This window comes from Salvelinus namaycush, chromosome 21 (assembly GCF_016432855.1).
Source record: "Salvelinus namaycush isolate Seneca chromosome 21, SaNama_1.0, whole genome shotgun sequence".
Lineage (NCBI taxonomy): Eukaryota > Metazoa > Chordata > Actinopteri > Salmoniformes > Salmonidae > Salvelinus > Salvelinus namaycush.
The window spans coordinates 2,764,855-2,789,584 of NC_052327.1; the positions used below are offsets into that span (position 1 = coordinate 2,764,855).

At 40.4% G+C, this 24,730-nt stretch overlaps 1 protein-coding gene across 1 annotated transcript in view; it reads left to right on the plus strand.

Annotated features, from left to right (window-relative positions):
- The first annotated feature begins 16,319 nt into the window (after nucleotides 1–16,319).
- LOC120066540 (forkhead box protein P2-like) overlaps nucleotides 16,320–24,730 on the plus strand; it is a 49,673-nt gene continuing 41,262 nt past the window's right edge. Inside the window, exons 1-6 of the mRNA XM_039017963.1 lie at nucleotides 16,320–16,409; nucleotides 20,403–20,496; nucleotides 22,216–22,426; nucleotides 23,433–23,537; nucleotides 23,628–23,715; nucleotides 23,917–24,000. Coding sequence (XP_038873891.1) covers nucleotides 16,320–16,409; nucleotides 20,403–20,496; nucleotides 22,216–22,426; nucleotides 23,433–23,537; nucleotides 23,628–23,715; nucleotides 23,917–24,000 — 672 coding nt within the window. The remainder of the gene's footprint in view (nucleotides 16,410–20,402; nucleotides 20,497–22,215; nucleotides 22,427–23,432; nucleotides 23,538–23,627; nucleotides 23,716–23,916; nucleotides 24,001–24,730) is intronic.

The following is a 24,730-nucleotide window of genomic DNA, read 5'->3' on the forward strand; positions in this document are numbered from 1 at the left end:
CCTCAGAGTGAATACTTGGTGGAAGCACCTTTGGCAGCAATTACAGGTGTAAATCATTTTGAATAAGATTCTACCAACTCTGCACAACTCTTAGGGCAAGATACACTGCTCAAAAAAATTAAGGGAACACTAAAATAACACATCCTAGATCTGAATGAATGAAATATTCTTATTAAATACTTTTTTCTTTACATAGTTGAATGTGCTGACAACAAAATCACACAAAAATTATCAATGGAAATCAAATTTATCAACCCATGGAGGTCTGGATTTGGAGTCACACTCAAAATTAAAGTGGAAAACCACACTACAGGCTGATCCAACTTTGATGCAATGTCCTTAAAACAAGTCAAAATGAGGCTCAGTAGTGTGTGTGGCCTCCACGTGCCTGTATGACCTCCCTACAACGCCTGGGCATGCTCCTGATGAGGTGGCGGATGGTCTCCTGAGGGATCTCCTCCCAGACCTGGACTAAAGCATCCGTCAACTCCTGGACATGTGGTGCAACGTGGCGTTGGTGGATGGAGCGAGACATGATGTCCCAGATGTGCTCAATTGGATTCAGGTCTGGGAAACGGGCGGGCCAGTCCATAGCATCAATGCCTTCCTCTTGCAGGAACTGCTGACACACTCCAGCCACATGAGGTCTAGCATTGTCTTGCAATAGGAGGAACCCAGGGCCAACCGCACCAGCATATGGTCTCACAAGGGGTCTGAGGATCTCATCTCGGTACCTAATGGCAGTCAGGCTACCTCTGGCGAGCACATGGAGGGCTGTGTGGCCCCCCAAAGAAATGCCACCCCACACCATGACTGACCCACCGCCAAACCGGTCATGCTGGAGGATGTTGCAGGCAGCAGAACGTTCTCCACGGCGTCTCCAGACTCTGTCACGTCTGTCACATGTGCTCAGTGTGAACCTGCTTTCATCTGTGAAGAGCACAGGGCGCCAGTGGCGAATTTGCCAATCTTGGTGTTCTCTGGCAAATGCCAAATGTCCTGCACTGTGTTGGGCTGTAAGCACAACCCCCACCTGTGGACGTCGGGCCCTCATACCACCCTCATGGAGTCTGTTTCTGACAATTTGAGCAGACACATGCACATTTGTGGCCTGCTGGAGGTCATTTTGCAGGGCTCTGGCAGTGCTCCTCCTGCTCCTTCTTGCACAAAGGCGGAGGTAGCGGTCCCGCTGCTGGGTTGTTGCCCTCCTACGGCCTCCTCCACGTCTCCTGATGTACTGGCCTGTCTCCTGGTAGCACCTCCATGCTCTGGACACTACGCTGACAGACACAGCAAACCTTCTTGCCACAGCTCGCGTTGATGTGCCATCCTGGATGAGCTGCACTACCTGAGCCACTTGTGCGGGTTGTAGACTCCGTCTCATGCTACCACTAGAGTGAAAGCACCGCCAGCATTCAAAAGTGACCAAAACATCAGCCAGGAAGCATAGGAACTGAGAAGTGGTCTGTGGTCACCACCTGCAGAACCACTCCTTTATTGGGGGTGTCTTGCTAATTGCCTATAATTTCCACATATTGTCTATTCCATTTGCACAACAACATGTGAAATTTATTGTCAATCAGTGTTGCTTCCTATGTGGACAGTTTGATTTCACAGAAGTGTGATTGACTTGGAGTTACATTGTGTTGTTTAAGTGTTCCCTTAATTTTTTTGAGCAGTGTATATTCATTGATATTGTCAAAACTGCTCATGCTCAGTACATTTATTTGGAAATCATAAATGGACAGCAATATTCAAACCGTGTCTGATTTTCAAGCAGATTTAACTTCAGGACTGAGACTGGACCCACCTGGAACACTCAACACCTCTTGTAAAGCCATTCTGGCGTGTCTTTGGCATTAAAAGGTGTGCAACTGTCACGCTGAGAAATGGTATCCTATTCCAAGTGTCACGCCTGCTCCCACTCTTCCCCCCTGGTGCTCGAGGGCACCAGGCTCCCCAGCATTACGTACTCCTGCCACCATCATTATGCACACCTGCCTTCCCCGGCACACGCATCAGCGATTATTGGACTCACCTGGACTCAATTAGCTCTGTCATTACCTCCCCTATAGCTGTTTGTTCCCCGCTTCAGAATTGATTGTCATATGTCCTTGTATACCCATGTGCTGACGCTGTTCCTGTCTTGTTTCAATCAAATCTTTGACTCTCCATACCTGCTTCTCTACTCCAGCGTCGGTCCTTACACCCAATGTTAGGTATTCAGAAGACTGAGACAGGTTTCCCTCTGACTTTTTACCTCGGCTTTGCTCCTTTCATATTTCTTTTGATCCTGACAAACTCCCCAGCCCCTGCCGGTGACAAGCATACCCAAACATGATCCTGCTACCACAATTCTTGAAATTACCCATCACTTCAAACCACAACTGCCATTCCCTCCATCTCTCCATCCACTGCAACTCCTCCCCCTCCAACTCCTCCTCCCCAGATAAACACTCAACTCGTTCCATCCTATTATCCTCTCTCATTCTCTCAATGACTGCAGGTCTTGGAAAGCCCAACACTGTTATGCTTGAACTTCTCAGTCTAGATGGTAAGTTTTTTTCTATTTAGTCATCTAAATAACTCACAATTATTCTAAGCTATCTGAAATGTACATTGAGTTAAATTATTTTTCCTTTCCTGTCCCTTCTGATAAAAATCACACCCGTCCCATGCAAATTTCTATGCGCAGAAATATGTAGGCTATTGCTTGTGTTTAGGAAGTATTGAACATCATTTCAGTAATGCAATATGGTTGTCTTACCTATCTTAGTTAAATGCACTGACTGTAGTCAAAGAGCATGTTTTAAATCACTCCCGGCTTCGGGCTAATTTCTATGTGCAGAAATATGTAGGCTATTATGTATTTTTAGGAAGTATTGAAAATAATTTCATTAATGCAATATGGTTGTCTTACCTATCTTAGTTAAATGCACTGACTGTAGTCAGTCTGGATGAGTATCTTTTAAATGACCAAAATGTAGATGATTAAGGCTTGATGATGAGGACAGAGATCCTAGTAGGATGGTCTGCTCAGCATATAAAACCCTAGCCTACAGCTGAGCACTGCACAAATATGAACACTTAGGCTACAACACTTACAACAAGAACATTGACATTTGCAACAGCAGTACTGCATCAGTCAATCTGTGTTATTTATCTCTTTACTTCAGATGCCACAGGTTTAATTAAATAGCAAACAATTGGGCTTGACAGGTAAAGTTTTTGGGAGTAGAGCAGCTAAGCGCGTCAGGCCGCTTGTCCCGCTCTCCGATTGGTAGCCTAGCCTATTTGGTTAAACCACAGCCATGTACTCGGTCAAAGACAACTCTATCAAATGCAGCTAAAACATCGCTCTTTCCTTGGTTCTAATGTTTATGTTAGTGATGAGTCCTTGGCTGCAACTAGATGATGCATTTCCTCTCTTGAGTGCTTCTTTATTCACAGACATAGCCTACATTGGCATCTGAGGTAAAGTAGTGACTGGCTCCAACTGCAAGGTGCGAGAGTGAGTCGAAGGGGATCATTTATTTTTTATCGATTTTTCTTTTTAAATGAAATGCCCCCTGTCGATCCTGTCCCATCTCGAGCTTGACTAGAACTTTAGTCCCATTTCTGCCAGAATCCCACAGGGCCGCAGTAGCCATGTTCACGCATCAACCTCTAATTGGGAGATCCGCAACAGGTAACCCTCATTGACTCTTGTTTCAACCCACGTCTTTGCTGGAGGCATACTGTAGGCCAAATGTTTCAGTTCTAGACAATCTTGTGCCTATACCAATTCAAAGCAATCCCATGGTATTTTCTAATAACGGCTTACCTTGTATTAGAGACTCCATCTGACCTGAAATCCCGCAGCTGCGTTTTTGAATTTGTTCAGGTAAATGCCAGAAGTTTGATTTCAAAGAAGGATTTTATTGAAATTCTGGCTTCTCTATCCAATGTGGACATTCTGGTAATTTCTGAATCTTGGTTGAATATTTTGTGCTGGACTCTGACGTGTCTCTGTCTGGTTATAATGTTTACAGGTCAGACAGAATTGGCAGAAGTGGGGGTGTTGCCATATTTACAAAGGACAATTTAAATGTTTCTGTGTCTCTTGCTGCCTCAATCCCTAAGAAGTTTGATTGTCTCATTGTTAATGTGAGCCTTGGTCATGATAACCATCTGACACTAATAGCAGAGTATCACCCTCCCTCTGCTCCCTCATGTGCTCCTAGCAATTTTTTCTGAATTGCTATCTAAGCGTGGTTAATCTGAACTACTAATTATGGGCGATTTTGATATTGATTGGAGGACGCCAGTGTCAGCGACGCTGAAGGATATTTGTTCTGAGCAAAACCTACCTCAGCTGATAACTGAGCTTCCATGTCCGAATCCTAATCTACCCTGATTGATCTTGTTTTGACGAATACACTAGATAAATATGTCGCTAGTGGAGTTTCCACACTGGATTTTTGTGACCATTGCCCAGTTGTCTGTGTCAGAGATGTGAGAATGCATAAATCTATGCGTTTAAGAAGAACTTTAAAAACTTTTGTGAACAAGTTTTTTTTACATTATCTTTATTTTAATTACATTTATTTCAGCTATCCCTGAGCATGATTTACCTTTAAGCTTTTTTACAAATGTCTTCAATACTATTGTAGATAATCATGCCTCCTTCAAAACTCTGAGAGTGTAAGGTACTGTAGATCGAATGCCTGGTTCACTTCTGACTTATCCTTAGTCGTTCATAAGAGAAATGTCGCCTGAGACAAGGCCAAAAACACAGGCTTAGGTTCGGATTGGCAATCTTTTAGGCATTTAAGGAATCAATGTGTAAGACTAATCAGAAATGCAAAATATGATTAATATGTAACCACTCTTTCTAATTGTAAGGGGAATCTGGCTAAATTCTGGAAAACTGTACAATCTCTGAAGGGTTGCACTTCCTCCTCTCTGCCTCAACAAATTAATTCAGACTCATCATTGATGCATTTTATCTTCATTTAACTTCATTTAACGGGCTATATTTTGGAAAGATCGTCTAACTCTACTTTCTCTAAGGGTGGCTTAAACGTTGTTTCTGGAATTTTGCAGATTGACTCGGAATATGGTCGTTAAGTTTTTGCATTTTGGCAAAAATCCAAGAAATGCACAGGGGCTGATCAATTGGAACAGAGTCTACTCAAGTGTGCTGCCACCTTCATTGCTGGCTCAGTAACCCATATCTTAAATCTAACATTGTTAATCAGGAAATATTCCAGAAGTATGGAAACCATTAAGAGCAGGGATAGTAGTGATCTTGATAATTATTGTCCCATCTCCAGGCTTCCATGTCTAGCTCGTATCTTTGGTAAATAAGCAACTTCACTCTTTTATCTGAGCATGGTATTTTGAATGTAAATCAATCTGGGTTTAGGCCAGAGCACAAGACTATCACTGCAACCACATTAGTTGTTAATGATATTGTCATTGCTTTAGACCAGGGGTGTCAAACTCATTCCATGGAGGACCTAGTGTAACTGCAGGTTTTCAATTTAGCCCTAGACAACCAGGTGTTGGGAGTACCTTACTCATGAGTAACCTTAATTCATCAATCAAATACAAGTGAAGAGGAAGAACCCACACACACTTGGCTCTCTGTTGAATGAGCTTGACACCTGTGCTTTAGACTCTAAAATTAATTATGCTGCCTTGTTTGTGGACTTGTCAAGAGCGTTTGATACTGCTGATCATGCTATTTTATTGAACAAGTTGTCATCGATTGGCCTGGGCTCTGACACCTGCTGATGGTTACATGATTATCTTAATGCCAGAATACGATACTAGGACCTTGTCACGCGGGACTAGGTGGGCGAAAGAACCAGACGCAGAGAGAGAGAGCCGCTTGGGAAAAATATTCCTTTTTTACTCTTAACCAAAACTGAATAAGCCCGAACATCCAGGGCGCAGAGAAACACTTGCCAACAACCCAAAATACACACACGTAACAAAAAACAATCCCGCACAAAACAAGGGCGGGTCAAACTCCTAATTATAGGGAAGCAAAAACAACAAAAACAACAGGTGCAACTAATAAGACTAGCCGGTGGCGGCTAGTAGGACGGTGACGACGACCGCCGAGCACCGCCCGAACAGGCAGGGGAGTCAACTTCGGCGGAAGTCGTGACAGACCTGCTCTTTTCAGTATTCATATAGATGCTATTGGTCAATCTGTAAAAGAATATATATTGAATCTATATGTGGATATTACTATTATGTAAGCAATTGCCCCGACGCATGACCTGGTTGTGACAAGGCTACAGTCAGATTTTACAGCTGTGTAGGAAGCCCTTACTCACTTAAAACTTGTGTTTTAATAAAGGCAAAACAAAGTACATGTTGATTTAAAGTGGGCTTCTTTTTACAGAAACAGATCTTGCCTCTCACGTCAGTAGGAAGCAGATCGTGCAGTCAACCTTTCTACCTGTTCTTGATTATGGTGATACTATTTATCAAATTGCAGCTGCCACCGCTCGTATACCCCTGGATGTCATTTATCAAAGTGCCCTTCGTTTTATCACAGGAGACAGTTTTATTACTCATCACTAAATTATTTACCAAAAGGTTAGCTGGACCTCTTTGAAGTCCCGTTGATCACATCAATTCGCAATTTTTGTTTACAAAGCCCTGCTCCACAATCTTCCAACTTACCTAACATCACTGTTAAGATTTAAAATGACTAGTTAGCAAACCCGTTCACAGGTTTGGTTAACTCTGGAGACTCCTTTTGGTGTCTACAGAGTTAGGGTGCAAGGAAGTTAAAGGCTGATTTACCTATGTTTGGAATATTCTCTAAAAGACGTTTCGATTTGATGCTTTGGTGTCCCTAGGGCAATTCAGACAGCTGACAAAGGATTTTTATAAGGAAGAATGTGCTTTTTTTAGTTGACTATGTTTGTATTTAATGTGTGTGTGTGTGCGTGCATGCAGACACTAGCCTACATGCACACGTGTGTGCATCTTACACACCTCAGTCAGTGACTTTGAAACTGGCCATGTATCTTGTCTTTGTTGTATAGAGTGTTTGATAGTAGTCTAATTATTCATAGCTCAAAATCATGGCTCTGCTTGAAATGTGGGACAAATTGGATGAGTTTAGCAACACTGTTTGTTCTAACAAAAGAGAGGCTGGTAATGTCTGTGCATACAATGATGCAATTTTCTTCCTTGTCAAAACCTGTCATTTAACCTTTATTTAATCAGGGAGTCCTGCTGAGACCATGGTCTGTGTGTGTTAATATGTGGTCTTTCCCACTTTACTGAGTTGGTAACACTTTATAATAACTTATACGAATAATCCATTATAAATTCTTATTGAGGTTTACCCCGCATCGCCCATCCAATATATTTTACGTTGGAGCTCATTTACTGCATTTATATACAATTTTTAAAAACTCTCAAATGCTATTTGGAGAACAGCAAAAACAAGCAAAAATTACCCCAGCCATGATCACATTGGTTGCTGTAGCTTCACTCACATGGCTGATTAGCTATGCAATTAGCCGCTACACATTAACTCACATTAAAAACTATAATAGAATACATACAGAGGGATCTGTAGGCAGAAAAATGTATATTAACAAAAAGTTGTCAGGGTTTTCAATGCTGGTCATTCGAGTCAAGTGCAGGAGAGCAGAGATAGGTGATCAGGCGACTTTATTTGCCAAGATAACAGACGGGCGCAAACAGCTACATCTCAAGCCAACCGGCAAAAGTGACAAGCGCAAAATACCGTCAAGAATACAACCATAAGTTTCACCAAAATTTCCCCGATAGGGTACAGGCAATGCCCAGGGTGAAAAACCCAGACTGGCACGATACAATAAACACAAAACAAAACAATTCCACACAAAGACACAGGGGGAACAGAGGAATATATATATGCAGTGTGATTAGGGAATGTAAACCAGGTGTGCGGGAAACGGAACAAATGAAAAATGGAGCGGCGATGGCTAGAAGACTGGTGACGTTCGGGCGGCGTTTGGCGGTCGACAAGGAGAGGAGCAGACTTCGGCGGAAGTCATGACTAAAGTTAACAAATGAGTTTGCTTTACCGAGTAAAATTTTTTGCAGTTTTACAGCTAATTTCCTGCAATTCTACAAATGTTGCAATGGCTCATGCCATGATATCTGAGTGAGAGTCACTAGCTAAATCAATAAGGCCATAATTACTACAAGTTTAGATTCTGTAGCTAGCTAGATTAACTAGACTAAGGCCGAGGGAATCTAGGCCTTAGTCTAGTTAATCTAGCCAGCTACAGATCAAGGTAACCTGCGATAGGAGGTGAAACTGCATTGGAGCTGTCAAATCAGTGAGCAGCTGCTCTTGATCATTGTCAAGAAGCCACACTCATCCCACTCATGTTAGAAGGTCCCACTAGTTCAGAACGAGAAAGTGTAGGCTATATAGAAATAATTATGCTTAAATTGAAAATTATTAAATAAAATAATTTGGAGTTTTATCAGCCTAATAGAGGCGATGTAGATTACATCCCACATTCCAATGTTCAAACTTGGCTCTTAATGTGATTCCATGCAGCCAATGGCAATGTCCGCTTTAGGTATAATGTCAATCGCTAAGCATCATTATTTTAAGCAATATTATTTCTATACAGCCTACACTTTCTTGTTATGATATTCCCCTTCTCCTTTTGTCTGGTATGGCTCCTCCTGCTACCTTCTGCCACTCAGAAAAACAATAAAAAGTCTACCTCACTGGTTTAAGACATATTTCAATAGTCTGATGATACTGGGTTTGTGCTAGCATGGTACTGTGATTATACCACAATGGTACTGGGTTGGTACTGGGATGATACTGGCAGAATCCTGGATGTGTCCTCTCATTTCAGGTTCTGCAAGCAGCTAAGATATTACTCCAGCAGCAACAGAAGAAGAGTGGTTTGAACTCTGCAAAGAGCCATACCAAACCACGGCCCCTACAGGTGCGTATTAAATCAAAATCAAATTTTATTTTGTTATGCACCCGAATACAACCTTACAGTGAAATGCTTACTTACAAGCCCTTAACCAACAATGCAGTTTTAAGAAAAATAAGTGGAAAGAAAGTAGAAGTAAAAAATACAAAAAAAAAATAAAAAATAAAAATTGAAAATAGAAAAATAAAAAATAAGAAAAATAGAAAAATAATTTAATTATACTAAAATTATATTATACCATATATTATTATTTATTTGTTTTACCTTTATTTTAACAGGGAAGACATATTGAGACACTGCACTGTATAATACAACAAAAAATACACATTATACTATATATATATATGAAAGTATTCAGACCCCTTGACTTTTTCCACATTTTGTTACGTTACTGCCTTATTCTAAAAAAAAAAAAAAATTAAGAATCCTCAGCAATCTACACATAATACCCCATAACGACAAAGTGAAAACAGGTTTTTAGACATTTTTGCAGATGTATTAAAAAAATTACAAATAAAATACCTTATTTACATAATTATTCATAGCCTTTGCTATGACACTCGATATTGAGCTCAGGTGCGTCCTGTTTCCATTGATCATCATTGAGATGTTTCCACACCTTGAATGGAGTCCACTTGTGGTAAATTCAATTGATTGGACATGATTTGGACACATCTGTCTACATAAGGTCCCACAGTTGACAGTGCAAGTCAGAGCAAAAAACAAGCCATTAGGTTGAAGGAACTGTAATGTAACAAAATGTGGAAAAAGTCAAGATATCTGAATACTTTCCAAAGGCACTGTAATTGTTTGTGTGTTGTACAGTGATGAAGTAGTCATTCAAAAATCCTGTTAAATGCCATTATTGCACATAAAGTGAGTCCATGCAATTGTATATGTGACTTGTTAAGCAAATTTTTACTGCTGAACTTATTAAGGCTTTCCATAACAAAGGAGTTAAATACTTATTGACTCAAGACATTTCAGCCTTTCATTTTTTATGAATTAGTAAACATGTAGGCCAATGACAAAAAATCTAAATGTAATCATTTTTTAATTCAGGCTGTAACACAACAAAATGTGGGAAAAGTCAAGGGATGTGAATACTTTCTGAAGGCCCTGTAAGTATTTGTATGCAGGAAGCACGTTCAATTGGAGAACCATCTAATGAGTGAACATTCTTACGAGAGTTTAAAGACAACACGTTTTTTTATTTAATTTGAATTTGTTTTTATATATTTTTGTAGGGGTTAGATCAGCGTTAATATTGCAGATATTGTGGCTTCTCTCAATGTAATTGTCTGGGTAAATATATAATATATTTAAATATGTTTTTAAATATTTTCCTTCTTTATTATTTTCCCTCTTTGTAGCACCTGACCACACGACTGAACAGTAGTCCAGTAAACTAATCGACAACCATACTTAAGCGTACACTTCCAGCTTATACGTACTACATACATTTCACGCACATAGTATATTTTACATTAGTTATCTTTTGTTTGTTTTTAGTCCGAGCCTTCAGCTACCCTCAACCCCTCCCATCTCTGAAGACCATAGAAAAGTTTTGAATGTGGCGTCATTTTATGTATCAATTCATACACCATGTGCTATGGAATCGGTACATCAAAAATCTCCTCCCAACTTCAAATGTTTGGCCCTTATCCCTTGTGTAGTCTTAACATTATGTATACTCCCCTAGTCCTAAGGGTAAAAAATGACCCGCCTTCAATAAATCCTCCAAAATAAAGCAGCTTAGTTGAATTTTAAACCCCAAATCTATTTTGCATGAGGAAACAACCTGTCCTTCATCACAAACTTTGTGAATATCTAAGTTTTCCCTCTTCACAATGCAGAAAGACTGCATTTAATCAGTGGACACCACTAATTTTTATTACAACACCTGTCATAATTGTTTTCTTTACTAAAGTACAGGTTTATTATTATTACTAAAGGTACTGCATAGGTGTAAACATACTTTTTTTAGCAAGAAGTAGCACTTGTATAGCCTAAGAAATGTGCAGAAATTTGTTTTGCATGCATTTTATTGAAGGGAAACATTGTCTTCAACTTTTTTGGCAACATAGTGATATATCCTTACATAATGAACAATGAGGAATTCAACTACAAAATTCTAGTCTTCTCCCATATTTTTAAACATTGCCCCCACCCACAAGGTGTATAAGCAACAACAATAAGTAAGATAATAGATAAAAAAAATAAAAAAAATAAAAAATCAAGCAACTCTAATTAGCACAAGTAGGACAGTATGCAAGTGTGTGTGCATGGACTTTGCAGATGTATTTCTCACATGTGCAGCACATAGTATTTATTTTACAGTCCTCCTTTCGGGGACAGATTTGGAATCTCATCCTCTTGCCTGCCCCAGGTAAAAACTGATTGTCTTTTCTTATTATCTGCTAAGCCATGACAATTATAACTAGATATACTTATTTCACACCACTTACCATAAAGAAATAAACGTTTTGATTGTACTTACCATAATATATATTTGTAAACGTACCATTAAGAAGTACCATGATAATTAAGTGTCCATATAGCTGTACCAGGATATTTGCACTGTTAAGCATACTGTAGCTGCAACTAAGTAAACCTCTAATTGTCCTCAAATATTCCACCCTCTAAAGCCTCCCCACGTGTCAAGTTGGGTTGTCATTCCAGTGACTGGCTGACCTGTTCACATGGATCCTAAGGCCTTTAGCCCATCCTTTAAAAAATAGCACATAGTGCCACCTATAGGACAGAACCAGATCCACAGCCAACATAATTGTGAACGGCTTCGCCTCGGGTATAGTGCATCTAGTGATTTAAAAAGAAATATATACACACAAAGGCGCACACACACACAAGCACAAACTCAAATATTTAACAGTTGTTCAATCCCCGAGCCCAACTCAACAGAAGACTTGATGTGTTAATGCGTATACAGTTATTCTTTTTAAGAAGGCATGCCAAATTGCCAAATTGAGCAGGAATGGAAAGATTTGATTAACCAATATCTAGTCCTAGCTGATGGAGCTCGGATACCCCCTTCCCCCCCAACACCCACACACGCTGGTCATTTTTCCAAGTACCTCTGTGCAGTCAGACCGTTTGATTATTCTGTACCGCCAGGGCCACGATAATTGTTACCAGCACTGCCATTACCTTGGTATGGTACTCCACCGGAATTCCTAACAGCTAGGTACAAGGTTGTCAAGGTTCTCATTAGCAGCTTTAAGATAATCCTTGTATATTACGCTCACCCATCTGGGGACTTTGGCTTTTGGACCAGGCAGGCTCAGACTCTTGAGGGGGCGGTGCTGCTTTAGTGGGTCTCTGACCGCGTTCACCTTTCTGTCATTGCTGCACAAGTTTAAATTACCAAGGGATTCCTGCATAGCTATAGAATCGGACTGTAGTTTTGGCACAGTCAGATCAACAGTCGGGCATTAGCATACATAATAGTCTCATCCGCATATAGATGAACCATTTTTAACATACTGACCAATGGTTTTAATATAAATAGTGATGAGAACAGGTCCCAAAATCGACCCCTGTGGTACACCTTCATGTACTTCAAGAAACTCCCATCAATGGCCTGAGTTCTGTCACTAAGACAAATATGAAACCATGATCAGGCCTATAGAAGACAACTTATTCAATAAAATAGCATGAGCAACAGTATCAAAAGCTTTTGACAGGTCCTTTAACAAAGCAGTACATTAGATTTTTTTGTCTAAAGCATTGTCAAGATCATTAACAACTAAAGTGGTTTCTGTAATAGTGCTATGCCCAGGCCTAAACCCTGATTGTTTTAAATTTAAAAAAAATTACATTTACCAAATAAAGAGCAAAGTTGTACATTTACCAACGATTCAAGAATTTTAGCTAGACAAGGAAGCCTTGAAATGGGGCAATAGTTATGAAGATCACTACTATCCCCGCACTTATGGAGTGGCAGCACAAGAGGTGATTTCCATACTTATATTTCATGATATCAATGTTAAATAAAAATTTTGAGCCGAATATGATTATTATTTCATCATTCCAGAATCATAGTTTGCGTCATTTGTGTGTTTTCTGAACAAATAAAAGTACCTTTTAAGTGTGTTTGCATTACCAAAATATTGACAGTGTACATTTTTATTTGATATTCTGTTTTGCCGTCTTTTATTTGATGCTTTCTTGCAATTGAAACACTGATAACATATTTATTTCCAATTGGCATAAGATCTGTCAAGAGGTGTAGTTTGTCCTCAGATTGCGTAAGACATACGTTTAACTTAGTCATGTCAGTTGTTTAGGTTCCTGATACAAAATAAGATAAAACATGCTGCTGTTTATTCTTTATCATTGTGGCAATTCACCGGTGTCATTGGGCACTGGTCAGTTAGTATTCAGTGTGTATTTGTCTCGAATAATGTCCATAAATTCCCATTAGGAGTGACATCATGCGTGTAATTATGTTGTTAATTAACCGGTGAACACAGCTCCTTCTCATTCTAGGGTCACCTTTAGAAATGGACGCAACCTATTGTTATGCGGTCATGTAGTCAGACATTTATGAACATGTCTGTTCTCTTGTGCGCTACCCCTGTGTCTTCAAAATTCCATACTATTCCATATGGTTTACAGGTGCAAAATAAAATAAAATAAAAAATAAAATAAAATTGTATTTGTCACATGCGCCAAATACAACCGGTGTAGACCTTACAGTAAAATGCTTACTTACAACCAATAATGCAGTTGTAAGAAAAAGTGTACTAAAAAAACAGTAGCAGCAGAGTAAAAATGGGGGGGGGGGGACAATGCAAATAGTCCGGGTAGCCATTTGATTAGCTGTTACGGTGTCTTATGGCTTAGTGGTAGAAGCTGTTAAGAAGCCTTTTGGGCCTAGACATGGTTCTCCGGTACCGCTTGCCATGCGGTAGCAGAGAGAACAGTCTATGACTAGGGTTGCTGGAGTCTTTGGCAATTTTTTGGGCCTTCCTCTGACACTGCCTGGTATAGAGGTCCTGGATGGCAGGAAGTTTGGTCCAAGTGATGTACTGGGCCGTATGCACTACCCTCTGTAGTGCCTTGCGGTCGGAGGCCGAGCAGTTTCCATACCAGGCGATGATGCAACCAGTCAGGACGCTCTCAATGGTGCAGCTGTAGAACTTTTTGAGGATATGAGGACCCTTGCCAAATCTTTTCAGTATCTTGAGGGGCATTGGTCGTGCCCTCTTCACGACTGTCTTGGTGTGTTTGGACCATGATAATTTGTTGGTGATGTGGACACCAAGGACTGCTTTAGTTTTGGCTTGTAAGCAGGATCATAAGGATAGAGGTATGGTCAGATTTGCCAAATGGAGGGCGAGGGAGAGCTTTGTACGTGTCTCTGTGTGGAGTAAAGGTGGTCTAGAGGTTTTTTACTTCTGGTTGCACATTTAACATGCTGGTAGAAATTAGGTAAAACGGATTTAAGTTTCCCTGCATTAAAGTCCCCGGCCACTAGGAACACCGCATCTGGATGAGCATTTTCTTGTTTGCTTATGGCCTTATACAGCTCATTGAGTGCTGTCTTAGTGCCAGCATCGGTTTGAGGTGGTAAATAGACAGCTATGAAAAATATAGATGAAAACTCTCTTGGTAAATAGTGTAGAGTACCGCTTATCATGATAAGAAAGCTTGAGACTTCCTTAATATTCAATTTTGTGCACCAGCTGTTATTTACAAATAGACACAGACTGCCACCCCTTGTCTTACCGGAGGCAGCTGTTCTATCTTGCCGATGCACTGAAAACCCCGCCAGCTGTATGTTATCCATGTCGTCATTCAGCCACGACTTGGTGAAACATAAGATATTACAGTTTTTAATGTCGCGTTGGTAAGATTGTCTTGGATCGGAGCTCAACCATTTTGTTATCCAATGATTGCACATTGGCTAATAGGACTGATGGTACAGGGGGATTACTCACTCACCGTCGGATCCTTACATGGCACCTCGCGCTATCTCCGTCTCTTCTTCATGCAAATGAATGGTATTTGGGCCTTGTCTTGTGTCTGAAGTAAATACCTTGCGTCCGACTTGTTAAAGAAAAAATATTTGTCCAGTACAGGGTAAGCAATCGCTGTCCTGATATCCAGAAGCTCTTTCTGGTCATAAGAGATGGTGGCAGAAACATTATGTACAAAATAAGTTACAAATAATAAGAAAAAACATACACTACACATAATAGCACAATTTGTTAGGAACCCGTAAACGACAGCCTTCTCCTCCGGCGCCATCATATACATTCTGAGTGTAAAGTAGTGCATGATACAGGGAAAGGTGGTATTTTCAGTCAAAATGAGTGGACAATATAATGAATATACGCACATGGATAGTCCACAAGAGCATGGTACAATGTTTCAATTCAGGTCAAGGTAGTGCACTATATAGGACAGCGTTCTCCAACCTTGTTACTGGAAAGCTACGGTCCTGTAGGTTTTCGCTCCAACCCTAATCTAGCAGACATGACTCTAATAATTATCTGGTTGATAAGCTGAATCACGTAACTTACAACTGGGGTTGGAGCGAAAACATACAGGAGGGTAGCTCTCCAGGAAAAGGGTTGGAGAGCCCTGATATAGGAAATAGGGCATTGGTATTAAAATCCAAGCCAGGAGGTGCTGCTGGTTTTGTGTTCTACCTGATAATTAATTGCACTGACCTGCTGTCCCAGGTCTAAATCAGTCCTTTATTAGAGGGGAAGAATACATATTTGAAGTGGAACTGGCATTGAGGTCCAGTTTTTAATTTGCCTGGAATAGGGTGTCATTTCCTATGCAACACTTTTACACTGAAAACGCTCTCTCTCCTCACCTGTGTGTATGACAGGGGTCATGGAGCGCATGGCGCAAATTAGTCAGAGTCATCGAGGAACATTTATTGGTTGACGGGAATAGCCAAAGTGATTAATTATCCCGAGGTGAATCACTTAATGAATGTGCATTGTGTGACTTGAAGAAGAAGTTATGGCACAAGTTATTGAAGTCTTTGTTTTTTGTAAAACTGTTGTTTAGAATGTTATATGTCCATGAGAAATGACGTATTTATGGTAGAACTGTGTTATAGGGCTGTCATGGTGGAACATTCCTAGCTGAAGGGAGGTCCTAGAAAGAGTACTAGGTGCTCAGTTGATTTTGCCTGAGGGAGAGCAGGCTAAGCAGGGGATATTTTCTGTACAAAGTTTATGGGCCAATAAGTCCAGCACCTGTTAATATTGTAAATAAAAGCCTCTAAGAGAGGTAAGCACCAGAACATCCTATTTGTCTCCTCAATGTCCGATCCGCCGCTTCTTCTTCACACAGGTCTCAATGACTACGATGAGTACTCAGCAGATGCAGCAGCTTCTGTCCCCGGGTCAGCTCCAGGCTCTGCTCCAACAGCAGCAGCACGCTATCCTGCTCCAGCAGGTACAGCACGATCCAATCCAAATTACTATACTATGCTGTATTACTATACTATACTACAAAGGTCTTCAACCTTTTCTTGCCCAGGGACCACTGCCCTGGCAATCTGGCGACCAAGGGATTCCCATCATATGTTTTTTTCCATGTCTTGTCTTATTGTCCGGTGAATGGTAATGGCAAAGACAAGTAATCAACACTTTAAAATGAATATATTTGGTTTTCATTATTTTGACCTCCCCACACTATAATTGGAAGAAGTGTAAAGTCTAGCATAGCCTATTGCTAGAAAGGTAACTCGGGCTGGGACGATTATGGAATTTGTGGTAACGATTCATTGTCATGCAAATGCCCACAATTATTGTCATAATTGTCATTTTTGCTGAAAAAAAGTTTTGAGCTTGTAACGCATCTTTTAAAATGTGCTAATTAGACACTGCTGTCTCAAAAACCAATGGTTTTGACCGCTTACAACTTTTGGAAATGAAGCTTCTCTTCCCAACTGAGCCACTCTGCTTGTAAAATGATTACCAACTTTACCCACTTGAAAAACTGAACTTGGGTAAACTATATCTACTTGATTATAAAGTTGAATCCACCTGTCTCCTAAACGAATGGATTAATATCAGCCCAAACACATCTTCACTAATAGCAGCTGTTTAGCTGGTTAAACAAGGTTTGTATTTTAATCTGTATTTATTATAGGCAGCTAGTTTTCCTGGGATCCGGCAAAATTAAGGCAGTTATACAATTTTAAAAACATTACAATACATTCATAACAGATTTCACAACATACTAAGTGTGTGCCCTCTGGCCTCTACTCCACTACCACATATCTACAACACAAAATCCATGTGTACATGTTGAGGATTTCATTCCTGTGCTGTTTGTAACTACTCTGGTTAGCAATTTGTATGTCCAACTGAAGCGTGTTTGCCAAAACGCTATACACTGAGTGCACAAAACATTATGAACATCTGCTCCTTCCGTGACAGACTAACCAGGTGAATCCAGGTGAAAGCTAGTCAGTGTATATGATGGGGAGGAGACAGGTTAAAGAAGGATTTTTAAGCCTTGAGACAATTGAGACATGGATTACGTATGTTTGCCATTCAGAGGGTGAATGGGCAATGCTAAAGATTTAAGTGCATTTGAACATGGTATGATAGTAGGTGCCAGGAACACCGGTTTGTGTCAAGCACTGCAACGCTGCTGGGTTTTTCCACACTCAACAGTTTCCCTGTGTCTATCAAGAATGGTCCACCACCCAAGGGATATCCAGCCAACTTGACACAACAGTGGGAAGCATTGGAGTCAACATAGGCCAGCATCCCAGTGGAACACTTTTGGCACCTTGTAGAATCCATGCCCCGATGAATGGAGGCTATTCTGAGGGCAAAAGGGGGTGCAACTCAATATTAGGAAGGTATTCCTAATGTTTTGTACACTCAGTGTATATCATATTTTCGGAAATGTTGGTAAATGAGCTTTTATTTTTTAAAGAACTTATACGTGTGTTTTTTAAGTATCAAATCCCGGCATGGGGTTGTTCAATGAAAGATACATTTGTTTGAAATCTATCACTTGATGGTTACATTTCAGAGAGACAAATGTTTTTTTGCAAAACACTATATATCTGCCTCACATAGTACTGCTAGGTTTTACACAGTCAAATGTAACAAATAACTACATTTGTATATCTAGTTGGGTTCCCGAGTGGCGCAGCGGTCTAAGGCACTGCATCTCTGCGTCACTACAGACACTCTGGTTTGAATCCAGGCCGGCCGTGATTGGGAGTCCGGTAGGGCAGCGCACAATTGGCCGGTGTAGGTCGTCAGTGTAAATAAGAATTTGTTCTTAACTGACTTGCCTGGTTAAATAAAATACATAAATAAAGAACTGCACAAATAATACATTTGTGATGGCAACATATTTTTTGGGTCAATCAATACAGCAATGAGATATGTACATAAAACATGTACATTTGACATTTTAGTAATTTAGCAGATGCTCTTATCCAGAGTGATTTACAGTTAGTGCATTCATCTTAAAATAGCTAGGTGGGACAACCACATATCACAGTCAAATATACAGTAAATGAAAATGCCATTGTAGCTAAAAAAAATCAACAACATTTTATTACAAACCTAAAATATATATATTTTTTAATCTGAGCACGGTAATATTTTACACACACGTGAAGGTACCCATAAGCAACGCTATTTCTTGTTAAAAGCTTGCCAGCAGCCAGCATCACTTCGGGTGCTTTTTGAAAGCCTAATTCAGATACTCCAGTGAGTGCAATTAGCTCCAATGAGTGTAATTTGCTCAATATTCAGAGTTGAGATGTCATTAGAAATATGATATTCCCCTCTTTTATACTGTAGGTATGTAATAAAAATATTTTGTCTGTTGTTGCTAGTGATATTCATAAAAACATTGCAATAAAATAAATCCACTTTTTATATATATATTATTTTTTCTTTTCGCGGACCCCCTGCAGTACCTCCGCAGACCCCCAGTTGAGCACCCCTGCTATTCTATATGATACTATAATGTAATGTCCCTGTCCCAGGCTGTAGTCCCCACCTGCTTTAAGGAGACAACCATCATCCCAGTATCCAAGAAAAAAAAATGACATGCCCAAACGACTATCGCCCCACCTCGCTCACCTAACATCATGAAGTGCTTCGAGAGGCTGGTCATGGCCAACATCAAGGCCAGGATGCCAGGCACACTGGACCCACTCCAATTTTCCTACCGCTCCAACAGATCCATGGAAGATGCCATTTCCATCTCTATTAATTCGCTATTGACAAGAGGAACAACTACTGTATATGAGCATGCTGTTCGGCATTCAACACTATTGTTTCCTCAAAGCTCGGGGCGACAGGTAGCCCAGTGGTTAGAGCGTTGGACTAGTAACCGGAAGGTTGCAAGATCGAATCCCTGAGCTGACAAGGTAAAAAAAAATAGGTCGTTCTGCCACTGAACATGGCAGTTAACCCACTGTTCCTAGGCTGTCATTGAAAATAAGAATTTGTTCTTACCTGACTTGCCTAGTTAAATAAAGGTAAAATAAAAAATAAGCTTGTCAGCAAGCTTAGAGCCCTGGTTCTGGACATCACCCTCTGCAACTGGATCCTGGAACACAGGCTGTGAGGATTGGCACTTCCTCCACACTGACTCTTAACACAGTCCTCTGTCCCCTGTTCACCCACGACTGCGAGGCTTTGCACGACACCATGGTTGTAGGCCTGATAACCAACAGCGACGAGTGAGTGAACGCAGCATCATCAAGGACCCCACACACCACTGCCACGAGCTGTTCTCTCCCTTACCGTGGGGCAGATGGTATCAAAGCATGAGGTCTGATAAGAGGCTATGAGAAAGTTTCTATATACAAACCATCAGACTGCTGAACACGCTCTGATGCTCCACACTTAGCACACATGCACTCATTCATGCACACACACATCACAACTGCTGCTAACAGACTCTTATTATAATGCTCAGTTTATGCACTGCTCACTATCCCCCCCTTTCTCCAATACACATGTAAATATTGGACTATAAATGGTGCCTTCCTGTATTATACTTATGCTAAAATGTTCTATTCTATTCTAATATTCTATTCTACTAAGCCATTTACATTATGTTCGTATTCGTATCTTGTATTATTTCTTATTGTTGTGGCATTGTTGAGAAGTAACCTACAAGTAAGTAGGCGTTGCAGTACTTGGAACTTGTCTCGCATAATCTATCCAAGTAAAATGTTAGTTATTTTGTGTGTGTTTCTATGCTGATGGACAATGTAGCCAAGATACGGTGTCCATATTAGGACAGCCTCAGAGTAACAATGAGTTCAGAGTCGCTCGGACTACAGCACCTGCTCCAGACTCCAAGTGACACTGACACAACTTCTATGGAATTGTGAATATGAGCACTGTGAACATAGACACTGAACCCTTAGCATGTCTTACTCACTCTCTCACTCAGCTCTCTAGGCAGCAGCTAGTGTTCCAGCAGCTCCTCCAGCAGGAGCTGTTCAAAGTGCAGAGACCAGGCCTGGCCTCCCACACCTTGTTTCCAGGTAAATCCTCTCTACTGTAGCTAACTCCTTGGTTTTCTTAGTGCAGGGGTTCCCCAAACTTTTTTTGGACCAGGACCATATCTTGATATTTAAGAAAAAATTGAGACCACACCAAAATATGTTGATGAAATCAACAGCCAATGTTTACTTTTTTATTTGGGGCTATGACAGTCTATAACAAATCAGTCTGACAGTACTGTCAGTCTGAAGAAAGTATGGTTTGAAGGGTAACGTTTTATTTTGACCTCATAGCAATAACGCATTCAATACACATCTATAAGCATTTCATTAACGTGTTATAACAGATCCCAACCGCATTATTAAAGGTTCATGAAATATCTCCATAGTATATTCATGTCATGCAAGAGCTCATATGTAGGTATCTTGATACATGTAGTGTCATCATTATGGCTGTTCTCAAAAGTGTATTTTTATATTGATATATAGCCTGTACCAGCCCCATTTTCCCTCACCGGACAGTTTTCGTTTTCTTCTTCTTCTGTAAGGAAAAGTTCATATTTTATTAACATTCTGTGTTGTGTCCATATTCTTTTTGAGAAGTGAGTAATGTTTATAAATGCTTTATGAAGGGGAAAATAGATTTGACTTTAGACTAGTATGACCAACTAATTTGTGATGTGGAGGAGGGCTGGTAATGACTTACGAAAGAGTTTCGATCTACTACTACTACTACTACTAGTACTAGTACTAGTAGTACTACGAAGAAACTCTTTCGTAAGTCATTACCAGCCCTCCTCCACATCACAAATTAGTTGGTCATACTAGTCTAAAGTCAAATCTATTTTCCCCTTCATAAAGCATTTATAAACATTACTCACTTCTCAAAAAGAATATGGACACAACACAGAATGTTAATAAAATATGAACTTTTCCTTACAATTTTCCCAGATGTAACATAGGTAGTGCTGAGGACTTCGTCGAAGACTCCTAACTACTATTGACATGTTTTGGGGTTTTGTTTTCTTACAGCTAGCTAGCTAAGCCCCTGGCACAATGTCAGCACGTGTTCTAACTCTGTCAATAAACATTACAAAATGTAATAAAACTCATGAGGCATTTAGTTAGTAATGTTATTTCACCATCTCCATTGTGCATTTGCACATTGTGAACATTTTGAAAACAGGACAAATTAAGGGACTGGTATGGTAGAAACACTTTTGAGAACAGCAATTATGATGACACTACACTGTCATTGAAGTAATGCAGCTATTAAGATACCTAAATATGAGGTCTTTCATAGCTTGACATGAATGCACTATGCTCTGGATATATTTCATTGACCTATAATAATGCGTTTCGGACCTGTTATTAGACGTTCATGAAATTCATGAAAACAGCACATATTCCTGAGAGTCTTAGCTTTCAGGAAATGGGTCATAATAGTGTATAGCTCCAACCGTTCAAAAGTTAGAGCCACATTTGTCATTTAGCGGATATCGGAGGTTACTCACGTTACCCGAGTTCTATGAACAAAGCAGCCCATTTACATTTTTCCAGAGTTTCTTTTGTGGCCCCATTTTCAAATCAGGCGACCCAACATATTCTCATCAAGCATACTCTTATATCTGCCCTTACTTTCATGGCTCAGAAAGACAAGTAAAACTATACCCCTACCTACACATACTCTCTCCCTGAAGCTATAACCTTTAACCCCAGTGTTGCAAGGTAATATTGTACATGTATGTCTATGTGTTTCAGCTGGCTTGAGTACTATTGAGCTCCAGCAGATATGGAAGGAGCTAACCAACAGCACAATGGAAGAGAAAAGCACAAAGGATAGCTGTCCAGACCGTGTCATCACCACCACCAGCACTCCGTCCCCTACTGAACCCGTAACCACAGCCAAAGCATCAAACACCCACAACTTCCCTACCAACGGCCAATCTCTTAGTTCCAGCCCAAGAGAAGGGTAAAGGCTTCTCCATAACACTTTACAATAAAGGTATATGGATTAGAATCCTTAGGGCACATGTGTCAAGCACACGGCCAGCTGGCCGAATCCGGCCCATAACACATTTCTCTCCGGCCTGCACAATTATATGGGTTGTCAATTAATTTTGGCCATTTTCCATACAGCCCGCAATACTCTCCACTATAAATCACAGCGAGCACTGCCAATGTGCTGCACGCCAAATTGCCTGAACATTATATACAAACACGCACACAAACATGGGGGAAACAGAGGGTTAAATAATGAACATGTAATTGGGGAATAGAAACCAGGTGTGTAGAAAACAAAGACAAAACAAATGGAAAATTAAAAGTGGATCAGAGATGGCTAAAAAGCCGGTGACGTTGACCGCCGCCCGAACAAGGAGAGGGACCGACTTCGGCAGAAGTCGTGACACCTATATACATAAGTGGACATTATAAAGGGACATATTTTTTAAATAAAACAATGGCCAGTTTGGGTAGGAGTTGTATGCAATAATAAAAAATAAATACATGTCTGGCACACACATTCGTTGTATTTTTTCAATATGGCCCTTGCGCTGATTGATTTTGACACCCCTGCCTTAGGGTAAAGTGGTACCACTTTCTCTGTGCAGCCTACTGAACATTTTTTATTTCAAACGGTCTGCTTGTAAACATCAATTAAGCTGTTTGCCACAGACAGCTTCACTTCCCCAAGTCGTTTGTTCTCAATTTTAGTAAGAGTCCCACTGGGACAACTTATTTTGTTTGTTTGTTGTTTTGCTTTAGGTTTTTTTACCAGCAAAATCTGTAGTAAAGTTTATAGTAAAGCACTGTAGCAGCTTGTTCAAAATCAAGGTGCTTTTCATTTTTATTTTAACCCCTCTCTCTTTGTTCCTCAGACTAAAATATTATTATTTATTTTTTTTTATGTATTTTTTTTTATGACGCTGATGCTTTTTTGTATGTGTAACCCTTAAACCTTCCTCCTCTACCTACAGCTTGCTGAATGTGGATCAAACAATCACACACTCACTCTATGGATATGGTGTGTGTATTTGGCCGGGCTGTGAGACTGTTTGTGAAAACGCCAGCCAGTTTATCAAGTAAGTTTTCCTATGGAGAGTGTATGTATAGTGTATAAAGCAGTTTCTGCATGCGTGTATCACCCCAGTAACTCATGTGAGCATTCTCAGGCACCTAAGTATTGAGCACATGCTGGATGAAAGGAGCACAGCCCAGTGCAGAGTCCAGATGCAGGTGGTGCAGCAGTTAGATCTCCAGGTAGGTGTGTGTGTGTGTGTGTGTGTTTGTGTGTGTGTGAGAGACTGTTGTGACGGCGTACCTCAGCTCAAACTAATTTGGGGTTTCTTCACCTCTTCTTGCTTCCTCCATCCCTTGGTACCTCTCTCTTTTTCCTCCCCCTCTCTCTCTCTCCTCTTCTTGCTCTCTCTCCTCCTCCTCGCTCCGCCTCTCCTCTATCAGCTCTCTAAAGAACGGGAGCGTCTCCAAGCTATGATGGCCCACTTACACCTGCCACCTTTGGAACCACAGTCCTCTTCCAAACCTGTAAGTATACAGAGAGACCACACCTATAGTGTCTCACAGAAAATGACCTATTCAGTCAACATGTATGACGCGCTTTGAAGAATGAGTTGTGAACAACATATTCTAAAATTGTATGGTTCTTTAGAGATAATGCCATACCATAAAAATTCCATTCAGAAATCCAAGTGTAGGTGTAGGTGACACTACACATGAGCATGAGCAGGCAAATTATATTTCTGGAGTCCTTTGGTATATTGCTCTAGCTATTGTATGCGTCCCAAATAAAATACAATACATTTGGTCACATACACATGGTTAGCAGATGTTAATGCGAGTGTAGCGAAATGCTTGTGCTTCTAGTTCCGACCATGCAGTAATATCTAACAAGTGATCTAACAATTTCATAACAACTACCTTATACACAGTGTAAAGGAATGAATAAGAATATGTACATAAAAATATATATGGATGAGCGATGGCCGAACAGCATAGGCAAGATGCAGCAGATGGTATAGAGTACAGTATATTCACATGAGTTGAGTAATGTAGGGAATGTAAACATTATATAAAGTGGCAATGTTTAAAGTGACTAGTGATACATTTATTACATCCAATTTTTTTTATTATTAAAATGGCTAGAGATTTGAGTCAGTATGTTGGCAGCAGCCACTCAATATTAGTGATGGCTGTTTAACAGTCTGATGGCCTTGAGATAGAAGCTGTTTTTCAGTCTCTCGGTCCCAGCTTTGAT